The sequence below is a fragment of the Trachurus japonicus genome, chromosome 12, assembly GCF_045865225.1.
Source record: "Trachurus japonicus isolate A0001 chromosome 12, Traja_1.0".
Taxonomy (NCBI): Eukaryota; Metazoa; Chordata; class Actinopteri; order Carangiformes; family Carangidae; genus Trachurus; species Trachurus japonicus.
Window position 1 is genome coordinate 14,618,404 of NC_140918.1, and position 22,900 is coordinate 14,641,303.

Below are 22,900 nucleotides of genomic sequence, written 5' to 3' on the forward strand. Positions count from 1 at the left end.
TTACTTAGTGAAAACATACAAACACAATGTTATTATTTCCTTTGAAAGTATAATAATTTAAAATGTGCAATACTTTAAAAAACTATTGTCATATAGGCTTATATTTAAACATATAGCTTGAGTATAAATCCACCACTGTGGACAAATGGCATGTGTCAGATCTCAGATGAATGTTATTTAATATCTTGTCTTAGTAATGTTGCCAATAGAGACAGTACAAAGACATGACACAATGATTCACCATCCTCTTCATCCACAGACAAAGATGCCCACATGTTCATGTTTATGACTCAACTAAGGCAAAATAAGACAAGATGTCATGAAAGAGAATGAGTACGGAGCAGCTGTCAGGGTGGACCAGGAGCTGCAGTTTAAAGACTTAGTACCAGCTTCAAACTTCAAGTCAAACATTTGTCAGACAATTATCATATTTCCAGGACAAGAAACAGTCAGTAACTCATACTTCCTGTATCAGAACTAGACATTACTTTAAAAATAGAAGTATTTCATTTGTATCCAACTCCATGCTTGTGCAGAGGGCTTGCACCAGCACGCTGGATGGCTGCGCTGCCTGAATTGGTTTTGATTGAATGAATATAAGCCTGCAATTTTGCACACTGCTCTATAGACACATACTGTAGTGTATACAGTATGTGACACAGAGGGGAACATTGCTGATCCTGCCTTGGCAAGCACCCAGACTCAGAGGTATTACCGTTTTTTACCATCTGCTATCCTTGTAAAAAAACACATAGATGCACAAAATTTAAGAGGCCATGCAGGAGCAGCATGTCCCCTCCATAAAGACAGATTCTACTCAAGTGCTGAAAACAGAAGCTCTCAAAGTTTCGACTCGCGCGTGTGAAAATGTCTCTCTCTCTAAAAAAAAAGAAAAGACCTAGATTTAGTTTGTGGTGGTAAGAAGAAAAAGAAACAGATTATGGTTACTTTCTGTGATTTGCATAGTTGAACTAGTTTGCACATGAAGGTGTTAGTGACATAAATTCTGCACCATGCAGTGCAGGTCTCCGAGACAATAGAGTCTTTCAAGCGTACTTGAACACCTCGAGTGAATGAAGCGACCAAAGTCCAGGGTGTTCGATTCATGGAGAACGAACCAAAGAAATCCTGAGAGCTGGAAACGTGGAGCTCACACCGGCGGAGTGTGCTTGAGACAGAGAAAGAGAAAAGGGCATGGATGGGAGATACTCATAGTTAAGGCAGTCTGAATAAGGGAGGATTTTTGGCTTTGGTTTAATATTCCTTTTTTTCTCTCCATCTCTGTGCAGACTGATTCCACCCCCACTCTTGCTTCCTCTCGCTCCCATCCTCCCACTGACTGTAATTCAAATCTGATTTAACACCTCCAAGATTTGAAGGTTTTGAAGTCTGTGTCTATACCCTGTCCCAAAAAAAAGAGAGAGAAAAAAAAGGGCTTCATGAATTGAATAAGCTCTCAAATCCTTTGTCACATGCACACTGATACGGCTGAAGGGAAAGACTTGGAGAAACAGAGGGCAAACAGGAGATAATGAGGGAAAAGACAGCGCAGGGCTACGTGTTACATGACAGGACTGACTGACCAGTGGAGCTGAAGATCTGCCTATTAACTAAAACTAAAAGCGGTATGAACTATTGGCACCCACTTAATAAATCCTGCCATGTGTGTGTATGTGTGTATGTGTGCATTTGGCTGTTCCGTGCAGCAGCAGTAATACATGCATGTGCGTGACAGCATGAGAAAGAGAGACGAGGAGAGCAGGAGGGAGCTCGGTTGTCCTACTCTGTGAATCGAGTGATCACACTGATCTTAGCTGCAACTGGACAGTGTGTGTGTGTGTGTGTGTATGTGTGTGTGTTTCTCCTCCTCTTTCTTCCTCTGTCTATTTTCTTTGGTTACATAACAATCAGGCTGAATAAGTCTCCCCCCCCCCCAAAAAAGCCCTATAATAAACATAATTTCCACCATTTCTGCAGCCCCCAAATGGAAAACCCAGGGCTTCTCCTGGGTCAAATCTATTGAGTATGAGAACATCTGATCTATTGGTTCTGCTCTTTAGCCTACAGTCATAATCAATTTCCACAAATTAATGTGTTAACGAGAACAACTGGTGTGTAACTGATTGTCAGAGGGAGTGGGAGTACATGTGTTTGCCCAGAGGGGATTTATTGGTTGTGTATCCTGTCTTGCAGGGTCTGTACAGTAGGTTTGTAGTAATATAATAGGGAAAATGTGTGATTCATTATCTGGTTTGACAGGAACAGTACACATTAGGCAGGAAAATTACAGGGAGGCCTTTGTAACTGGGTGACAGTGTCTTCAGCGTTCATCAAGTCAAGTCAAGCCACTTTTATTTGTACGGCAGACTGCTTTTCAATCAATTGCACAAGTATGCCGTGTATAAACAAAGGAATAAGTAGCGTGAGCACGAAATTAAAATCAGTGCAAAAGAATAGAGAGATCTAAGAGAAACTGGGTAAAACAAACAACAGATTAAACTGTTAAAAGTTTTTTTTGTAGATGGTGACGGAATGAGAGTGCAAGTCTGGGCAGATCAGGGATAAACACTGGTCTGTGCAGAGACAGAGAGTTTCTCTGTGTGACTCATCGCTGAAGACAGAGAAACAGAAAAAGTGTCACTGATGTACCAGAAATGGTTGCGATGTGTTTTGACTGTGTGAGAGCTGGATTTACATGTGTGTGTGTGTGTGTGTGCGGGGAGAGAGTGCAGAGTTTAAGCCCGACTGAGAGAAGATCTTGATATAAACCATATTACGTAATACCAAAACTGATGCATGGTGAAAGGACCTTTTGGGCTGTAAAGAAACACAGTGCTTTATTTTGATAGGACTAGTTGTTGTTATCTTTAATAGAAAGGTAGGAACTCAGGGAAAGGTATAATTCATTCAATAATTAATGGTTATTTATTGAAATACAATGCAATAAAATAAATTACATATCTATATATAGTTTATTGTAGTCTAAGAGTTGTTGTTTCACCAAGAGCGCAAAAATACATTAACAACTAAACATAAATGAAGACAAAATAAGGAAGAGCCTATGGCAGGGGTGGCAAACTTGTGGTCCGTGGGCCAAAACCAACCCGGGAGAGGGTCCAATCCGGCCCTCAGGAAAACTAGAAGACAGAAGAGCGATAATATTGTTAAACTGCACATATTGTTATCAAGACATTTTAGGTTGTTTATAATATGTTTTGTAAAAGGATAGCTCATTATCTGTAAACATCTGAATACGTTTGTGTACTATGTATTTTCTTTCTTTCTTTCTTTTTATTTATAGGTATTATGGTCCGGCCCACTTGTACAAGTATGTGGCCCCTGAACTAAAATGAGTTTGACACCCCTGGCCTATGGTAAAATAAATGTACACTAGCCTAGAGATAGAGCTGTGCAGATCTGTATCATCAAAGCACCCATAACCTTCAAAATCAGAGATCTCAGAGTTGCGCAACACATATTTATCCTACTATTTTTTCAAATAGCCGAGACAAGGGACGTGTAGATAAAGGCATCACAACAGGCTAATTACAGTAATAGCCTACAGTTTTTTTCTTTTTACAACAGAGATTAGCTATTAGGCCTATGTGTTATGGACGGCAGTGTCTTTTATTATGTCCAGCTCCTGAACATGATAGTGGTGCAAGAAATGTTCAAATCAGTAACTGAAGGAAAACTGGCAAATAGCCTATCACACAATACAAATACTCCACAACAAAACTTTGATTAATTGAACTGCTATCAAAATCTAGTTTAAGTGGCAAAAGAGAGAGTAAACTTGAGATTAGTTCAAGTTGTATTTGAGATTAGTCAGATTGTGAACTCGGGTGTGAAGCAACTGCATCCATGGAAATCCAGGGTTGGATTGGGAGGAGGGGAGTGTGTGTGTACGTGTGAATTAACACAAACACAAAGTTAACACAGTCTCAAGTGCACCTTGGAAATGTTAAGGTTTCCTTTAATCAAAGAGTTAAAAAGTTTCAGGTGAAACAAAGGGGTTTTGTTAGTGTGTGTGTGTGTGTGTGTGTGGTGGGGGGCTGTAAAATGATAGTTTACCCAGCTCTTTCTGATTAAGAGGAGGGGAGGGGGGGGGTGTAGTATAATAATATCCAGGCTTTTATGAATAACGTCTCAGCAGCGTTAGTAATAACAAAAGCACAACTCAAACTGGAGCTTACCTCAGGTCTGGACCAATGAGCGGCGAGCTCGTGCACACCGCGGCCAATGGCTGCAGCCCGGCCGCTCGCGCACAGCCGTTTGAAGGGCGGTCCTCGGCAGAAAAAGGAAAGTATTGATCAGAGAGTAGCAGCAGCAGCGGCGGTGGAGTATCGATGCCAGGCAGGTCCAGTCCCGAGTCCTGACACGGTGAAACTGGGAATTCAGGTTAAAAATCTGTTTAAAGACGCGTAGTTTGTTTTTATTTTAAGTGACAGATATTGTGTTATTCCGTGTATTACTCCGCATGTGGAGCTCGAGCGTGTTTACGCAAAGTTATCCAACTTGGTGTTGGCGTGTTTTTGAGTAATTAAGTCACTAAGAGATTATCAACACCTCAATGGCTTTAATAGCGACCGACCGAGGCTGCAAACTGAACGGGACGTCGGTGATTTACGGCCGAGTTGGGCCGAGGAAAGACGTGTTTCAGGGCAGGACGGAGAGCTTTAAAGCCGCCAAAATGCTGCAGCAGCCGAAAGAGACTGAGTATTCAACAGATGGTCTGCCCAAAGCCTTCCTGCACAGCCTCAGGACCCTCTTTGACATTTTGGATGACGGTGGCCGGGGCTACGTGCACATCTCGGAGATCGAGAGCCGCTGGCAGGGCGCAGACACCCAGGCTCTGCCCGGCGGGGTGCTGAGCTGCCTGCGGAGGGTCACCCCGCCGCATGGCTGCCTCACCTTCGAGCGGTTCGTCGCGGGGCTCCGGTACTCGATGCTCAACCCGGAGAACAGCTCCCACTTCAAGGCCCAGGCCGCCGTGCACCCGCAGCAGCAGCCCCAGAAACCTGCGCCGCTGTCCGCATGCAGCGTCGCCGGACCCCCACGGGTGGAAAACAAGGTCCGTCCGCTGGGGTCGAGCAACGTGACCAACATCCAGCAGCAGCCGCAGCCGCCGCACCGCGCGTCCTCCCTGCAGAGCCGGACCAGGCAGCAGCAGCAGCAGCAGCAGCAGCAGGAGGAGGGGGCTGGATACCCTGCGTGTGGACCGGCCACGGCGAGGTACGGCGGCGGGGGCTTCGAGAGGTCCGGCCGCAGTCTGGAGCGGATCCCCGTGGCTCCGGAGGGAGGAGGAGGAGGGGGCTACAGGAGCGAGCCGAGCCACGCCACCAAACCCGCACAGCCGCAGCAGAGCCGGGTCAGGTCCATTGAGTCACTCGCCCTGGAGTCACCGCAGCTCCAAGGACCAGGTGAGTTCACCACAGGCCTCTCGACATGAGTGTATGAGGGATTATTTCATGTTTACCCATGAAATAATAATAATGATAAACTTTATTTGTGTAGTAACACAGGTACAAAGTGCTTTACATAACAAGTTAGAAAACACAGTCAATAAAAAACATGAAAAAAGACCTGATCTGCTTTACAGAGTGAGATAAAACAGTCAGGATAAAAGCATAAAACCATAAACAACAAGGAACAATTAGTCCTGAAAATGAGGATGATAATAATAATAGAACAAATAGAATGTGAAAAATGGCAAATAACAGAGTTACAGTAAAAAAGTAAAGCCTTCTGGTCTGGGAATGTCAAATATCAGGGAATAGTGGAAAAAACACCCATCACAGTTTCCCAAAATCCAAGAAAAGTCGCTCAATAGTTTGTTTTGTCTGACAGAACAGCACATCTACAAAGCTTTCAGCAAATGTTACAACATTTGGGATGTAAATGGTTAAAAAAAAGGTTGGTAAGTCGTTTTTTATTGATTATCACAGTTGTCAACTCTCTGTTAAAGGTTCGTGTTGATGCCTCCATTATTTGCATGGGATCTACAGCACTCCCATCCCTATTTAAAGATTTTAAATCCAGCTGCTCCTTTTGTTTGTGCCTCAGTCTGCAATTCGCTCCTCTTGTTGCTGCAGGCTTGAAACAACAACAAAAATCTGATTTGGACACCAACAGAAATGTGTTTGGGGATGTGAGTCAGAAGAAACTGAATACCTACCAGAATGCACTAGAGACTAAATTCCCATGAGCAAGCCATTTGACTTGCATGCATAACTGAGCTGATATGTCCACTCACTGCAGTCTTGGCAGCTTCGATCTCATATTATGATTTAATTGGATGCGCTGATCCATGTCGTACACACACAAGTGCACAATGTCTGCGTATAGCGCTCGCATGTCAGCATTTATCCTTCAGTAGAAGTCCTTTAAAAGTTGAGAGTGGAGCGACTTTCCCTTACTCCTCAAAGAGAAGGAGGTCAACAACAGTCTTAGTTGGGATTTTGACAGTAAACCTCTCAGGTTTCACTATTATGTCACCACTTAAACAGGATGGTTTTAAGGGTTTTCTGCTCCAAAGATGGGTGTCCCCCTTGAATAATTGTCGTTGTTAACCCCAGGTCAGGCCAGAGGTCATGTAAGAAATTCCTGCAGAGATTTATCCACCATGAGGGTCTGGCTCCGGCCGTGGTGCTGTGAATGGGGGGAACGGGTGATGGTCAGTTCTGTGTTTGTGTGTTCATGTGTTCAGTTTTTTCCCTGTGGTGTGTTGCAGGATGTAGGTTAGAGGAGCTGCTACAGAGAAACTTGCTCATTATCTTGTTCATACATACAGGCTCTCATACAGACTCCCTGTTGTTCCTCTTCCTTTCGCAATCATACCAGAGTCCTTTTACATGCTCGCTTGCTTTCTCTCCATCTCTCTCTCTCTCTTTTTCTCTCTGTCTCTAACACACACGCACACTCAACTGGAGTCTGTCCAAATTTGCATGATCTTCTATACAGCCAGGCCTGTCTAGAGCTATAAGAGTGACACTCTCACACTCTCTGTGTCGAGCCCTCTGGGCTTTCACTGCTTATCCCACAAAGAACAGAGTTGTGTTTCCAGATAGATAGATAGATAGATAGATAGATAGATAGATAGATAGATAGATAGATAGATAGACACGCAGAATGAAAAGTTCACATTCTTTTGTGTGCTTTCTGTCTGCAGCTGTTTGTGGTTTGGTCTCCGAAATTCAATTAAGGGAAATCTTAATGCTGCAGCCCACTGTGATGTATTTTAGGCATTTTATTTTTCAACTTTTGGTTAAAGGCACCTTTTTTTATTTGTGCACAAACTGAGGTCAGATGTATTTTTGAGTCTTATGGGGATAAACTTGAGTGGCTTGTATGGCTCTGACCTCGACCCCCATCTAACACCTTTTGGGATGAATTGCAGCGGCTGCGAGCCCAGGCCTTATCACGCAACATCAGTGACCGACCTCACTAATGCTCTCACGGCTAAATGGAAGCAAATCCCTGCGGTGAGATTCAAAAAAATCTTGCGCAGAGCTTTAACAGAATATTGCATGGACGTTACTGTTGCGTAACAATACCCATAGTTTTGCTATGAAACCGTCAATTGATTAAGTATTGGTGTGATGTTTAGCCATCCAGATGCTTTGGTCCAATTAACGGAGCGAGACAGACAGACCAGTTTCCATGATGTAATCTCTCATGTGCGGCCAAACACAGCTGGATTAGGCCAGATTACAGCAGAAAGGCCAGAGCTCACCAAATCGCTGCATCTGTGAAAACCTCCACAACACCCTGGACATCAGCACAAATTTCTGACACTCTCACCACTCGCTCGCTCCACTCGTGTGTTTTTGGGAAAGGTCAGCGGGCATGGTACGCACTTACACCTAGGAATCTGACAACGATAACATACCACAGTAGGTATCAGGGGAGGGGATATGATAGACAAAAAAAAAGAAAAACAACCCTTGGTATGCTTTCCCAAGTTTTCACTCATGTGAACTAAATGGAAACAAACTCAGACCTGCGTGTTTTAACTCTGACAGGAAACAGTGCACACACCCCACAGACTCAGGATCAGGGCAGAGGTTTAAGGAGAGAGGAGGGAGAAGCAAGAAGACAAAGCTTTTATGCGTCCTTTAGTTTCACCATTTATTCGTAGACAAAAGTAGTCGAAACAATCTCATCACAAGAACCATTTAGTAGTTGAGCTTTTGAACATATCACATGGTCCTCATCAGCAGATGGGCTATGCCCGATTGTCATGGAATTGGAGATTAAAATATGAAAGTTAGTGAGAAGTTCACCTGTTTTGACTAAATAAATATACAAAAAACAAAAGTCAATGATCAATGAATAAAGGTGAAAAAAAACACTCCAAATTTCTTTGTCTTTCTCCAATTTACAACACAAATAAATATATCAAAACCATTTGACAGAAAAATCTTGTTTTACTATCCACCTCCTTTTCTTGGCGCCACATTTTTGCTTATGACACCGTTAACCACTGTTCTTCCAGCTCACCTGTCCAGGTTGCTCGTTCTCCTGTGTTATGATTTATGGCCCCAAGCTCAGATTCTTCACATATTTCCTTCTCCACCACTGACGTTATCCCCAGTTGAAAAACAAACAAACTATTTCACACTTAAAAGAAGAAAGTTTAATGAAGCCTTTTCAGTGTTGCTTCATGGCTGCTGTCTTGGCAGCTGTGGCTCAGGAGGTACAGTGGGTACTAGTTTCATTTGGACGGTTTCACGCGAGATTCACGCGTGAGTCACGGGAGGCTCACGCGGATTTTTTGTGGAGGAGTAATTGTGTTTTCACCAGAAGCTGCAATGTGCCCAAACAACCACCAGGTGGCATCTGTGAGCAGCAGATCGCCCCTATAAGACAGCAGCACGGAGCAGTGAACACGAATGGGGAATGCAATATAATAATAATACAGTATAGTTTTTCAATGAGAAAAATGTAACGACGGCAGCTATACGTCTCACTCTCTTTTATCGATCCTCTTGTCAGCTCCAAACACACCCATCTGCACCGCGATTATGGACCACAGCATGGTTTTCCACACAGCACACAGCACACAGCAGTTAATTAACTCAGTGGGCGATGCTGCCGGTGTGTTTTTAAAATGAGCCAACTACTGTACAGTAGTGTTCATTCCCCACCTTGTTTGACTGAGAGTGTAGCTGGATGATTTCTCATGAATGAACGGGCAATAGCCTATGTCACTTTCGGGCTGGGCGATAAAACAGGATATCCTGAAATAACTTTCCCTCGATAGAAATAGGCTACAAGATGTGTGGATATAGGTTTCATTCATCCATGTTTTGACAGACAACACAAACAACCAGTGACAGGGACGGACTGGCTATAGGGCAATGTGGGCTAATGCCACAGCAGCCGCGACCGAAGATGCAGCCGTGCTGATGTGACCGCAAAAAAAAAGTCAGTCGGGGTCAGCTGGTTTACAGCCGGCCGACTCTGAAACACTTGAGACACAATAACATTAGTAACGCAAGAAAGGTATAGTTCACTTAGTAGAGCAGCTATCACTGTAAGCAAAGATTTTATTTCAGTCTGGGATGCCAACGTGCAGTTTTAGTGAACAATGCATTTTCTCTTATCATCATTATTATGATCACTGTGCGGCTATATATACCGTATGTGTGTGTTTGTGTAATGCAGGGGTGCTTTAAAAAAAAACACAGTTGTCTGGACAGCAGGCATTTTTCTCACAACCGACCTCAAAAGCGAGGGCAGGTCCGCCGAAGCATCATTCCGGTTTGTTGCCGCTCCACAGAGCACATGGCTACTTAATTATGCACGTGCTGACCATATATGGTTGTGCTGATGCATTCTGGGGGTGGAGTACGAGGTGTGTTCATGTCTGCACCATTCTTGGGTCCGGATTTATCAATGGAATATTGCGGAGAGTTGTGCGTATGCACAGCTTGATCAGTGTTTCCCACAGAAAAAATACATAAATAAATAAATGTGTCCACGTCTCACGTGTGTTTACGTGCGGTGCGCCCGCACGCGAGAGAGGCGGCAGGTTGAGAGGCTGACTGGCGGAGATGAGAGCTGGTGAGATGCTAACATGGTTATTTAAAACACCATCTCTGATCTCTGCCTGCACATAGACAGACACAGGTTCACATACAGACAGGGGCGCACGGCAAATGCAGCTGCAGCGCTATTAAACTAGAGCAACAGCAACTCTCATATTTAAATTGTGTTTTATATTGATTTCATATATTTCACTGATTGCAATTAGGCTATAGAATGCTAGTGTGTGTTTTATTGAAAGCGAGGCTGGGTGAAAATCGCCACAGTGGGGTTTATATGCAGCGGTCTGTAGGACCAGCTTAATAGACACATCAGCGACACATTAGCACCTTCATTTATCTCTGATCAATAGGTGTGCTTGTGGATACTTCAGCCCTGCCCCCCACAGAACTTCACACAGCTATTCAGTCAGCTTAGAAAAACCGGTTCTTACAGTAGCTACCTCTCCTCACACTTTTCATAAGCCGGAGGACAAAACTGTAGGCTTCATTGTTTCGTTTCATTTCGTTAAGTGAAAATCATCTCTGAATTATGGAACTAAGAATAAAATAGGCCTATCTTAAAAAAAAAAAAAGATCCTATGATATTTAGCCTAATTGCATTATTTTTATTCAAATGTGACTGAGACCTTTATCTACCTAAACAGAGGGTAACATGAATAAATATCCTGTTTTGTATTTTTCTGGAAACTGTTACATTATGTAACGTGACCGCGGCACTCTCTCCCCCCTCTCTCCCTCCCGAATTGGGCATATTATGATAAATATAACTGTAGATGAAAACAATAATTGAAGAAAAAATAAGCTATTGTCGGCCCGAGGTATAAATGCCCAGAAATCAAATGTTTCATTTGTGTAAGTTGTAGCTTCAGAAACCATCACACATGGAAAAGTCACGGACTGAGAGACCTGTAGTTTTAATGTAAACAAAGTCATTTATGTAAGAAAAACACAAACGTCTGTGTGAGACCATCTGGGTGGTTCTAGTGTTAACATTAGCCTAATGAAGAATGAAGAAAACACGTTACAAATGAACTATGACCGAATTGACAGCAGGAACAGTGTGCACTTATCTCAAGGAAATTTAAATCGAATGCAACTGTAACTTGTAATCCAAGAGGATGAGAGGTGAAACGTCTTCCTAGACAAATAACCAAGTCCAGTTGCATTCGATTTAAATTTCCTTGAGATAACTATGACCGGGAGTCCGGGACAAACGAGAATATTCCCAGGCTTAGTGCATGTGCACACGCCGGCCGGAGTCACTCGCAACAATGTAGCTTTCCCTCGATTAAAGTAGTTCTGTCATCTCCCACTTTGTACCGGATAAGAGACAGCACCCGACAGATATGCTAAATGTTTGGATGCAACAAAGTCACTGTTAACAAAATCAGCATCTAATCTGTCCCTTCAAGAGCAGCTGCTGACAGATGTGCATTATTGCTCCGCTCGTGAGTCCAGCAGCATCGGGTCCAGGCTGCTGGCACGGACGGAGCGATCGTCTATGAGTGGATTGTTACATTCACCAGAACTTGCAGAACTCAAACTACTCAAACTTGGAGCCACCCAGCCAGGCTACAGGAGAGATCAAAAATATGCAGGGGACCCCCAAAAGGCTGAGAACCACTGATCCTGTTGAACGTAGGTTACTGTCTGTAACCACTGTGAAACAATAAAACAACAACATTGATCTGATTGACCGGCGTAGCGGTCCCTCTCTCCATTCACTCTCTAGCTCTCTCGACCACAGCTGCAAATGAAGTACCTATGGCCTATGAACAGCGCCACTCTCCATTGCAGCTACGTTGTGGTCAAACGTGGAATTATCCCAAAATCTTTTGAGCTGCATCTCAGTACGATGCTTCCACCTAGTGGCTACAGTGTGACCTACAATTTCACGCAACGCGTGAATCACGCGTTACGTGAGGGAAACGTCCAAATGAAACTAGTACCCACTGTAGAGCGGGTCGTTGTCGGACGTTCACTAACCGGAGGGTCGGCTCCTCCAGTCCGCATGTCAAAGTGTCCTTGGGCAAGACACTGAACCCATAGTTGCCCTCCAATGTATCATCGGACGTGTGAATGTGTGTGAATGATTAGACCCCCTCTCTGTCTGCGAACAGAGCTGTGTGAATGTGTGTGTGAAAGGGTGAATGTGACATACGGTGTAAAGCACTTTGAGTCGTCTGAGTGACTAGAAAAATGCTATATAAGTGCAAGTTCATTCACCATTACCATTTTTTCACCTCACTCCATTCAGTATGATTCAATAAAAGTCATCCTGCCTGGTTGGTACCAGAAAGATTTGCAGAGCACAGCTCCCTCCTGTGGTGCACATACACCACACACTGGCAACCCAAACACAACACCTTCATCATTGTCGAAAGAAATGTAGGTTTTTTGCCCAATAAAATGTCATGTCTCATATTAATTACACCAGGGAGAAATCTATACACATGTGACTGTAACTGGGTGTATAAAAAGAACCAGAATCTAATGCAAATGATTATGTCTTCATGTTTTTTCTTTTGATATGAGACGTAGTTATTAATTATTTATGCTGACTAACTGTGAGAACATAGAGTCAGTTATGATGTTGCTTGGTGAGATTTTCCAGACTCACCTGAATTTCAAAGTCGACCTGTAACTACCTGACTGTTTTGAGTTGTTGGCCATAATTCAACATCGAGTATGTGATTCCAGTTACTGTGTTGGACATGTGTCATTGTGTGCCAGCTGCAGAAACACAGTCACAGTGCAGTCAACAAAACTGCAGTAATTACAGATTGCCAAGGAGACAAACAGTGTTGTGTGTTGAAGTTGATGTAATGTCTGTTTCACTTGTCTAGGTGTTGCGAAATCCGGTTTACCAAGATCCCAGAGCGAATCAGCAACAGGATTTACTGGCGGCTCCAGGCGACACGGGCGGAGTCGGGACGAGCAGAGACGACATACCATATCCAACGGAGTGGACTATGGAATGGTTGGTACACCTTTTTTTTTTTTTCTTAATTAATCAACCTCCAATGCATGTTGCTGTTTGTTACCAGACAGCTGCATCTACCATTTCACTCCTTCACAGGTCAAACCACAGTCCCTACAAACCTAATTAGAGCAGAAACCACCAAAAATGCCAAACATGTCCTGTAGGAGTCTGGATTCTCAGATGTGACTATTTGTGGCTTTGGACTATTGGTTGGATGAAACAAGCTATTTTAAATGTGACACTGGGTTGTGGTGGGAAATTAAATATGCATTTTTGACAACTTTTAGACATATTCTAATCTAGACAAAACATTTACCAGATAAATCAACAAAATCACTGACAGATGTGTTGCTGAGTGATATTTACGACACAGCTGTTGCTGGGAAATATGTTTCACAATTGGTCTTCATTTGCACAAACTCACAACACAGCACGTTCGGTATACGTTGAACAAAACTGCAGTAGCAATCATTAAGTACTGATCTTATTACTGTGCCTGCAAAGATAAACTTTTCCTCCCACTGTAATAGAATTATTAGATGTGCTGTATCGCTCCGCCTATCAGCTGTTTGGACCGAGTAAGTTGGTTAGTTCCAAATAAACTAACTTTTTTCCGACCAGCTGATGCATTGTAAACTTTTAGTTTATATCGTACTCTTGAACCGGTGTATTATTTTGAGACAGGACTTTTTTTTTTAAGTATATTTTTTGGGCCTTTTCGCCTTTAATTGAAAGCACAGTCGAGAGAGTGACAGGAAATGGGGGGGCAGAGAGGGGGGGAACGACATGCAGGAAAGGGCCGCTCGATGCAGGATTCGAACCGGGGGCGCCTGCAGTAAGGACTGTAGCCTCAACACATGGGGTGGGTGCTCTAAGCTAAACACCGCCCCGGGACTTCTTGTAGGTTGTGAAAATAAACTGATTAATTGTCCCTGTCTCCTTTAACAACAGTGTACTGCCTGTGTCTCGGTGCAGTGCGATGCGCCGGTGTTTCTCAGTAATATGAGACTCTTTTATAACCAAAAGCAAACTACTCTGGGTCTCTTTAACTTTTATTTTTTTAAGATAATAAGTTCACATTCACATTTGTTATAAAAAATATATATAAAGTGACACCTTTGATTAGCTGCAACAAACAAATATAGATTTTTCCCTTGACAGATGACATATGTAATTCTAATAAACCTCAGCAAGTATTCATATTGTTGATGATTCATTTTAAGTCGATGTACTAATTGATTAGTTGATTTTCTAGCCTCTCAAAAGTCAGGACTGTTGCTTTTCCTTATCTGATACAAGTGTAATTTAAAGGGATAGTTCCTGTCCCTTTGTGCTCCTAAAGTTTAAATTACTTTTGATGAACTCTAATGTTTCTTCGACTGGCAGGTCAGTCGTGAATGTAAACAGTCTTTTGTCGCTGTTGTTCTGAAACTGAAACTGTGCGAAGCTGTGACATGATGAGATACATCAGCTGCTGTTAGATCTGTGTGTTTTCGTTGAGTTGGATGAAAGCAGAGGATCATGGGATGTAATACTGATGTTCTCAAAGAGGCTTTTAAAGATAAAACGGTTCATTTCTTCGGTGCAGTGAACGGTTGAAAGACGAGGTCTCCAGTCAAGGCTCGTCTCCGTTTCACTTTCTATTGGCCCCCACATTCCCCTCCCTGTGCCCCCTGCCCCCCTCCCCCCCTCCCCTCACTCTGCCCCTCCCACCTCCAGTGGGGAGCTCATGCCTCCTCTCACTCTCTGTCTCTCCCCCTGCCTCACCATTTCTCACTCTCTCCAGCTCTCGCCTCCTCTCCCTCCTTCTCTCCCTGTTTGTGTCGCCGTCTCCGTCTCTTTTTTTTTTCCTCCCCCCCTCTCGGCCTCTGTGTCTGGAGAGGCTGTGGACTGACCGGCTCCCCTCCTTCCTTCACCCTCCCTCCCTGCCCCTCTCCTCCTCCTCCTCCTCCTCCTCCTCCTCCTCCTCCCCCTTCCCTCTGTCCCTCCCACCCAGGCCGACTCGGGCCGCTGCTGCCCTGATGGTAGTGAGCCGGGTTGGGCCCCGGGGCCTGGTAGAAGTAGAGGACTCGCTGGGGCGGCCCGGCCCGGCCTGGACGGCTGTGTGGGCCGCCTACACCACCGTCTTCATCCCCCTCAGCAGTAGCCTCTACAGCAGCAAAGCCCTGCACTTTTTCCTCTGGGTGAGTAGGACGAGAGGGAGAGAGAGGCACGGGGAGGGAGGGAGGGATGGAGGGAGGGAGGGAGAGATGTTTGTCGAGGACAGAGGGAAGTACGGTCGGTCTATGGGATGGTTCTGCACTGATGTCAGGATCTGAAGGTGTGTATGAGGTTGTTTTGACATTTGACTGTGACTGTGACGGTGACGCTTTAGGCAAATAGAGGAGATAAAAAAAAGTTATGATAAGGTTCAGAGGCTGGGAGTTCAGTGTGTGTGTGTGTGTGTTCAGGATACTAAAAAGTATTGATCTGTGCTTGTTTAAGGGACTTTGGGATGTTTTCTTGGTTTATTGTGGAGCCTCAGAGTTTGGACTGGTGTTATGATGAGAAGCTGATAGAACTGCATTGACAACAGTGTTAATCTCTCTATGTCTCCTTATCTAACAAGCCTGACAGTTATTTTAATATTTTATGCTGCAGTCTTTCAAATGTGAGGGTTTTGCTACGTTTTATTTGTTTGGATTATGAACTATTTGCTAGACGAAGCAAGAGAGATGAAGAATTTGATGGGTGTGTTTTCTAACATTTGATAACTGCTAACTAACTTGCTGAAGTGTTGCAAAGTGGGTGTGGGCAGCAGCAGTCAATTTGTCAATTGATCCACATTAAGTTAAAATGCCAAACATTCCCTGCTTTTATTTTTTTCAGATGTTTCATTTTGCTGCTTTGCTTTTTGTATATGAAACTCAGTTTGTCTCTCTTTTTTTTTTACTGTTAGTTGGACAAAACAACCATGTTCAAGGCATGACTTTGGTATTTCTCACAATTTCCCTAACATTTCATGGACAAAACCATGTAATTACTGATCAGAAAAACAACAGACAGATGTAAATAATTGTTATTTGCAGTTAAACTGTCCTTGTTTTACAGAATTAGAGACTTGTTGCTTGAAGGTTTCCCACCACTCTGTCTCCTGGCGCTTTGTAGATGACCTTTGAAAGGCTGTTATGTTGTTCTTTGTGTTTTTACCGAAACAGCTTGCGCATTGGGCGTCATGTTATTGTACGTGCGTTTTCATTCAGAGAACACAAACATACATGTGCATGGACTTTTCCACAAGCTTTCAGCCATTTGTTGCTCTGCTCCCTCTCTCTGTGTGTTTTCTCTCATCTGCTCCCTTTCTTTCTTTCTTTCTTTCTTTCTTTCTTTCTTTCTTTCTTTCTTTCTTTCTTTCTTTCTTTCTTTCTTTCTTTCTTTCTTTCTGTCTTTTAAACAGTGGGTTTTCCTGCCTGTGGCCCACCACATTCATGCAGCCTGACACTGGGTCATGCTTCATTCTAGACACGGACCCCGGACCCCCTCCTCCCCCTCCTCCTCCTCCTCTCCCTGTCTTCCCCTCTCTGTGATCAGACTTTATGTAGTGAAGAGCAGACATATGTTAAACAGGGTTTTTACTCTGGTCTCTTAAATCTGTCGTCCACTGTTAGTTCACTGTCGCAACATGTATTCTGGCGTATGAGCGACGATGAGTGGAATGCACTGAGCCACACGGGGGACGGAGGGACGGAGGGATGGAGCGACGGGGTGGATAGAAAGATGACACACCAGGTGGCTGAATGCCAGCAATGAGGCCTGCACTGTGGCAATGTGCCGCATGGACAGCCTGGTCAGCACAACTTCAATGCAGCCTTGCTGGGGTGCACACACACACACACACACACAAACACACACATACATACATCACTCCCTCTTTTCTCTTTCACACACACACACACACATACACACACACTCATACTCACTGGGGTGGCCGTAGCTGAAGTGAGTCCGCGCTGTTTGCCCCATTCTTAGGTTGCTGCGCGGTTGCCATGGCGCCGGGCTGATTGCTCCTCTAAAACATTGTTCAGGATGGGAGAGAGAGTCCGGCACAATTGGTATGGCGCCATTGTTTCCACCGGCACAAAAGAGTTTGCTGCAGATGCCCCCCAGTGAAAACATGGGAGTTTGTCCACCGTGCAGACTGCAGACTGCTGCTGGCCGCCCCAACGCCAATGATTAGATTTAATCTTGGCAGCCGTCTGAGAGCTCTCTTAGCGATGCCATGGGAAATACGGGAATTAAATGTTTTCTCTCCATTGGGTCTCTGTGAAGTCTGGTTTGTTGTTGTCTGTTTTAATTGAATTTTTCTCCTTCCTCCTCCACCATTTCACTCTTTTCCTGCCCCCTCTTCTCCCCCGTCTCCTTTTTTTTTATCTTACTTTCCATTCACACAGTTGAAGCAAATGAAAGAGCTGGAGCAGGAGAAGGACTCTCTGCTGGCGGGCCTGGAAGTGGTGGAGCGGGCCCGAGACTGGTACCAGGGCCAAATCCACAATGTCACAGAGAGACAGAGGCAGGTCGGCCAGAGCTCCCACTGCACGGTCAGTTCACACGCTGAAGCGAAAAAGGTAGTGGAGATGCAGCCTGTTGTTTGTTTTTACTGGTCACATACAGACAATATTACATCATCAGAGGGTATTCCCCACAAACAATAATGATTTGTGGTTTTTGAACTTATACTTAAAGGGATTGTTCAACATTTTTGCAAATTGGCCCATTGCCATAATCCCTATGGTCATAGCAGTAGGTTCGTTACCTTTAATTGTCGGTGCAAGCTATTTTTAGAACGGTGGAGCAGAGCCGCGAGCTGCTCAGAGCTACGCTACGGAGGCTCATGGGATTTCTTGGTTTCCCTCACTCTGTTTAGTAAAGTTCAGTTATCTCATAGTGTGGTGAATGTGCAGGTCACAACTTGCCCACTAAAGCGTTTCATTCTAAAAATAGCTTCCACCGATGATTAATGTAATGAACCGAGTGCTATGACTATAGGGATTATGGCAATGGGCCAATTTACCAAATTGTTGAACTATCCCTTTAATATTCTTAACTCAGTGTGACACAGAATAAATAATAAACATCTAACATGAAATCTACTATGGAATCATGTTTTTACTCCTGTATGTCCTACAAGAATATGCTCCATAGATGAGGAATAATTTGAGAGTTGTTTATACGTTTTTCTCTGATTGTTTAAAAATCAAGTGGGAAAAGTTCATGTGATGTTAACTTTACTGTTCATGTCCTGTTATGGAAACAGGACATGAACAGAGGCTCCACCTCTCCACCCTGACAGACTGAGCTTTTTAAAGTTCAGGGTGTTATTCTCACAAAGAGAATTTCTTGGAAAAAACAGACAGGGGATTGTGAACTGTGGATATACCTGATGAAGTTAAACACCAGCTGTGTTAATTTGTGTTTTTGAGTGTCATGTTGTTCTTTCTCTAACACCTCCTTAAATGCTTTTTCAAACTGATCTCCCCACAGCTGTACTTGTCCTTCTTCATACATTAAACTGTCCTCTGGAGTTCATTTTGTCTCTGTGATGTCTCCTCTTTCAGGATTTCTTCACTGAAGCTAATCAGAGTCGCATGAATGTTCTCATTCCCAAACTGCAAGAGGTCAACCACTGCCTTAATGAGCTCATTTCCTGCACTGGGATGGTGAGTGTTACTGTTTGGTGATGGTCTGTCCTGGTAACACTGTGATTCAAGTCAAACATCCCTCCCTGTATCAGGATATGGAGGTGAAAACAAAATATGAATTGTTAAAGTCTTTTTCCATAAGTAAAACTCACTCATTTTAAGATTTGAGGTGTTCAGGTAGAAGCTGTAAGCCATAAAATGCTAAATTACATCATTAAAGTCAGCATCGATAAGATGTCCTCTTCATTTGAAAAATTCTGCCAGCTATTTCGAAAGGGAAATAACATAATAAGATGAAATATGTACATTATATGTCATAAAAAACCAGTGTAACATGTAAGAATATATCTGTTATTTCTTATCCATTTAAAACTGGTTCTCTTTATTTCCCAGCAGTCATTTCCTTCAAGTGGTGCTCAGACTGCAGCTCTGTCCACAAACCCCCAGCCTCCACCTCCAGCTCCTCCACAAGCCATCCAGAGACTGAAGGACCAGAACCGACTCCTCACACAGGTCCAACACAGTCCGCAAACTGCCAGTAGATAGATAGAAGTCACCGTAGCCTTTAGGAATAAAATGTCTGACACTCACTTCATTTCCCCCCTTTTCACATCAAGGAGGTGACTGACAAGAGCGAGCGCATCGCACAGCTGGAACAGGAGAAATCGGCCTTGATAAAGCAGCTTTTCGAGGCTCGGGCCCGCAGCGCACAAGACACCAGCACCATGGACTCCACCTTCATCTGAAAACAATTACACCCAACACGGTGACATCACCACCACCGTGTTTTTCTAGGAAACAACATGACGTAATGTTGTTGACATATCTGCGCTGGTCTGGATCCAACTTTTTTTGGAAGACTGAAGTTGACTCTTTGTTTACCCAACTGACCACTCGTGTCAGTGTCGCACCTTTTAGCCATGACACGCCGAAAAACCCTCGACTGACTGCAGCATGTCACCACTCCACTCCAACCCCGAACCAAACCACACACTACCTAGACCCAAGAGCTGAAACCGCTCTTGTACTTGTTGCCTTTTACGCTCCCCGCACAAGCACTCCCACCGAGCTGAAAAGACTGGATCACTATCAAGAAACAAGTCGGGTCCCACGAGATCCCATCCACCCCTTTTTTTTCTTGCAGCATCTGCAAGATCTCCACTCCCACCCCTGAAAAGACTGTTTCTTTTCCTCCGCTGCTTGACTGAACAAGCAGCTTTAAAAACATAAACTTTAACGTAGGGGTCCGAAAAGGAATTGGACAACAGTGGGAACGGTATCTGTTGGAATGAAATGCCATATTCTTACAGTTTAATATGAAAACAAACCAGCTGCACCTGCTTGCTGTGACCTATCAGTTACACTTTTGTTTAAACCTTTTTAAGTTTGATACTTTAATCTCAGTCATCACGAGACACACTTCACCCTCGTCTTCAGTATTTCCTTCCTTTTAATGTAAAAGATATTGATATGATGATATTGATAATAATTGATAATAATGTTTACCTGATATTCGCCGATTGGCTTTTGGTTCTTAATTTCAACCACTGAGAAAGAGAAATGGCTGAGAGGAACAGTTTTTACTGTATTTTATAGTAGCATGTTAAACGTTAAGATCTTTCATGAGTTTTGGGATGTTTTTACTTTCTTTTTAAGACTGAAACAAGAGAGAAGAGGGGCAGTTTACAAGCCGACGCGATGTCGCGGCAGAGACAGATGAGAGGAGTTTGCACGTAGAAGAGAGCTGAGGAGGACAAACATGGTAGACGGTGAATGTGTCGGAGTTGGGAGATGTTCTGATGTCAAGTCAGAAAAAAAAAAAAAACTAACTAAAAAAAAATCTCTTTGGTTATCTAGTGCCACATCCCCTGTGTGTCTGTAGTGGATTCTTTGCATGGGTCATATTTACAGCTATTAAATATTTATCTTCTGAAGAGATTTCCGTTTGAAACTTGGAGATTAAGCGTTAGCACAGATGTAAAAACCCATTTTGTCCCTGTCTTCATCCACTTTTATCAGGATTGGCCTGGAAAACAGTGATTTTAGATTAAACTAAGAAAAAAAAAACACTAAGCCATCCACAAGTTTACAAAAGACATATTTAGTGAGTGGGTGGTGGTAGTTTTATAATGGACTTGTATGGTACTGCTGGGATGTCTGCACATAACATAGTTATTCTGTTGATGTCTGTTTCCCACTTGTTTGATTGTACGTTTCTTGCTGCTCAAACTACATTATGTGTGAGTGAAACTCTTCCTTCTGCTTTCTACTGGGAGTACTGACGAAATGTCAAAAATAAATACGACCAAACGGTGCTGACTGTGTCCTTTTTTCCCTTTACCATCGGTACGTCGCTGCTGCTCTCACACTAAACTAAATCAGCCCATCAGAACCAATCAAATGGATATTGCATAAATTACTTCCTATATTTTTTACTTGGTGCATATATATGTTCATGTTTCTCTTCTTTCCAGATTTAAAAACTAAGATGATTTATTTCATCCATGTGTGCTTTTAAAGATAATAACAAATGTTATATGATAAGTTTTAACTTAAAGATCTCTGGGCACTAGAACATCAATGCGTGAGATCAGCAACACACAACTGTTTGTTTTTGTTTCCTCTTTTCTGCTCCCACATTTTGATTCAGTTGACTGTGTGTGTTTTGGTTTTACATATTTAACCTTTAAAGTGCAGAGTCATGTATGCATTAAGACTGACAGTGGTGTTTTCAAGTATCAGTAAAAACTTTTCAGTCAAATAAGTTATATGGTTTATAACATAGTTGCTTAGATTTTTGTAACATATTTGTTAACAACTGTAACTTGCATAATACACTAATAAAAGGAGGCTGTTGTATAAACACATGATTAGTGACAGTGTAAACCTTAGTTGTTAGTTAATATTTGCATAGTCATAGATTTTTCTTTTCATACATTCATACAGTAAGGAATTGATAAATTCAGTTTTAAATGATGAGACATATTCAAATACAAACAAGCGCACAGATGAGAACAGGAATTCAAATATGTGCTCTCTGTGGTCTTTAACTTGTGACGGCTGCTCTGTCACATCATAATCAGGTGTTTGTTTTGTGTTTTGAATGTTTGAGCTCATTTATGCTCAGTAAACAAATTTTATGTGCCATGTGATGGTTAACCTGTATGGGCTCTGTCTCATGGACTGGAACACGTAGCTGTGTCAGTGACCGATACTATTTAGTATAACAGATTTAAATCAAATCTCACAAAATAGCTGCTTAAAAAGATTTTGTGCAGATGGTGGTGTTTTCTGTCAGATTATAAACTAACAAGATTCTCCATGATGAAAAAATGTAGTGTTTGTGATAGAAAAATAAATGCAAAATATTAAAAGAAGCTCCACTGATCTCTGAAACGGGCCTGTTGGTTAGGACAGAAGCAGCTGTGTCTCTGCTGCTGCTGCAGTGTGTGTTTCCACTCTGATGCAGAATTTAACAAACCTGCGAGACTCTTCTACCTTATAAGGGGGAAACACAAGCGCTGTGAACCTGACACCAATACAAACAGGTCCAACACTGAGTCGGGTTTCAACAGACGGAAAGTCAAGCTGTTCAAACGCACGACAGCACTGCAGCACCACGAACACAACATAACATGTAATGAAGTGATAATAAAATAATCAACAGGCCTTAACTGCACCATGTATTGATGTTTTAGTCACGGTTTGCTGTAGGATGACTGATTACACAGCAGACTTTACACTGTCCATATAGAATAAGACCAAGAGGTCAAAAGGTCACCTCAGAGGTCATTCTGAACTGCAGATGTGTAAACCACATAAACACTCGTGATGCAGACAGAGGCTGTGATGGTGAAGTATGATGAAGCGATGTGTCGTTTTCTCTGCCTCCTCTTCACATTGGGTGAAGTGCAGACATCACACCCTCAAAAACATGTCCGCCTCACGTAACATATTACACATCGTTACACTGAACTGAATCAGAAGTGATTTTCTGGACTGTTGCATCAGTTGTTTACTGCCGATTTTCCGTCAGGCACCATCGGTTTGTTGCATCACGGCCAATCGGTGGAGAATGGTTGATGGCTTGCCACAACACGTCCTCTACATGAAAACTGCTTTAAATTTCAACGGCATTTTCTTTCCCCAAATCACATTTTACATTCATGTGCAATTGAACTGATTAT

At 43.1% G+C, this 22,900-nt stretch overlaps 1 protein-coding gene across 4 annotated transcripts; it reads left to right on the top strand.

Moving 5' to 3' along the window:
- The first annotated feature begins 4,151 nt into the window (after positions 1-4,151).
- On the top strand, positions 4,152-21,027 carry sapcd2 (suppressor APC domain containing 2). 4 transcript variants are annotated; one of them, XM_085793361.1, is made up of 6 exons: positions 4,152-5,423; positions 12,899-13,032; positions 17,466-17,639; positions 18,630-18,731; positions 19,107-19,226; positions 19,331-21,027. In XM_085793361.1, exons 1-6 carry the CDS (start codon positions 4,574-4,576, stop codon positions 19,457-19,459), a joined length of 1,509 nt encoding a protein of 502 aa, XP_085649487.1. In that variant the 5' UTR covers positions 4,152-4,573; the 3' UTR covers positions 19,460-21,027. The 4 variants fall into 4 exon arrangements, with proteins under 4 accessions (XP_085649487.1, XP_085649489.1, XP_085649490.1 ...); XM_085793363.1 differs by having other exon boundaries at positions 4,295-5,423; positions 17,466-17,612; XM_085793364.1 differs by having other exon boundaries at positions 4,295-5,423; positions 17,466-17,612; positions 19,110-19,226.
- Positions 21,028-22,900: the final 1,873 nt, after the last annotated feature.

Excerpts from the sequence above, each read along its gene's own strand:
- sapcd2 (XM_085793361.1), top strand. The coding sequence starts at position 4,574 with ATGGCTTTAATAGCGACCGACCGAGGCTGCAAACTGAACGGGACGTCG. Across the intron at positions 5,424-12,898 it reads ACCGCAGCTCCAAGGACCAG|GTGTTGCGAAATCCGGTTTA; the intron begins GTGAGTTCACCA and ends TCACTTGTCTAG. Across the intron at positions 13,033-17,465 it reads ACGGAGTGGACTATGGAATG|TTGAAGCAAATGAAAGAGCT; the intron begins GTTGGTACACCT and ends CCATTCACACAG.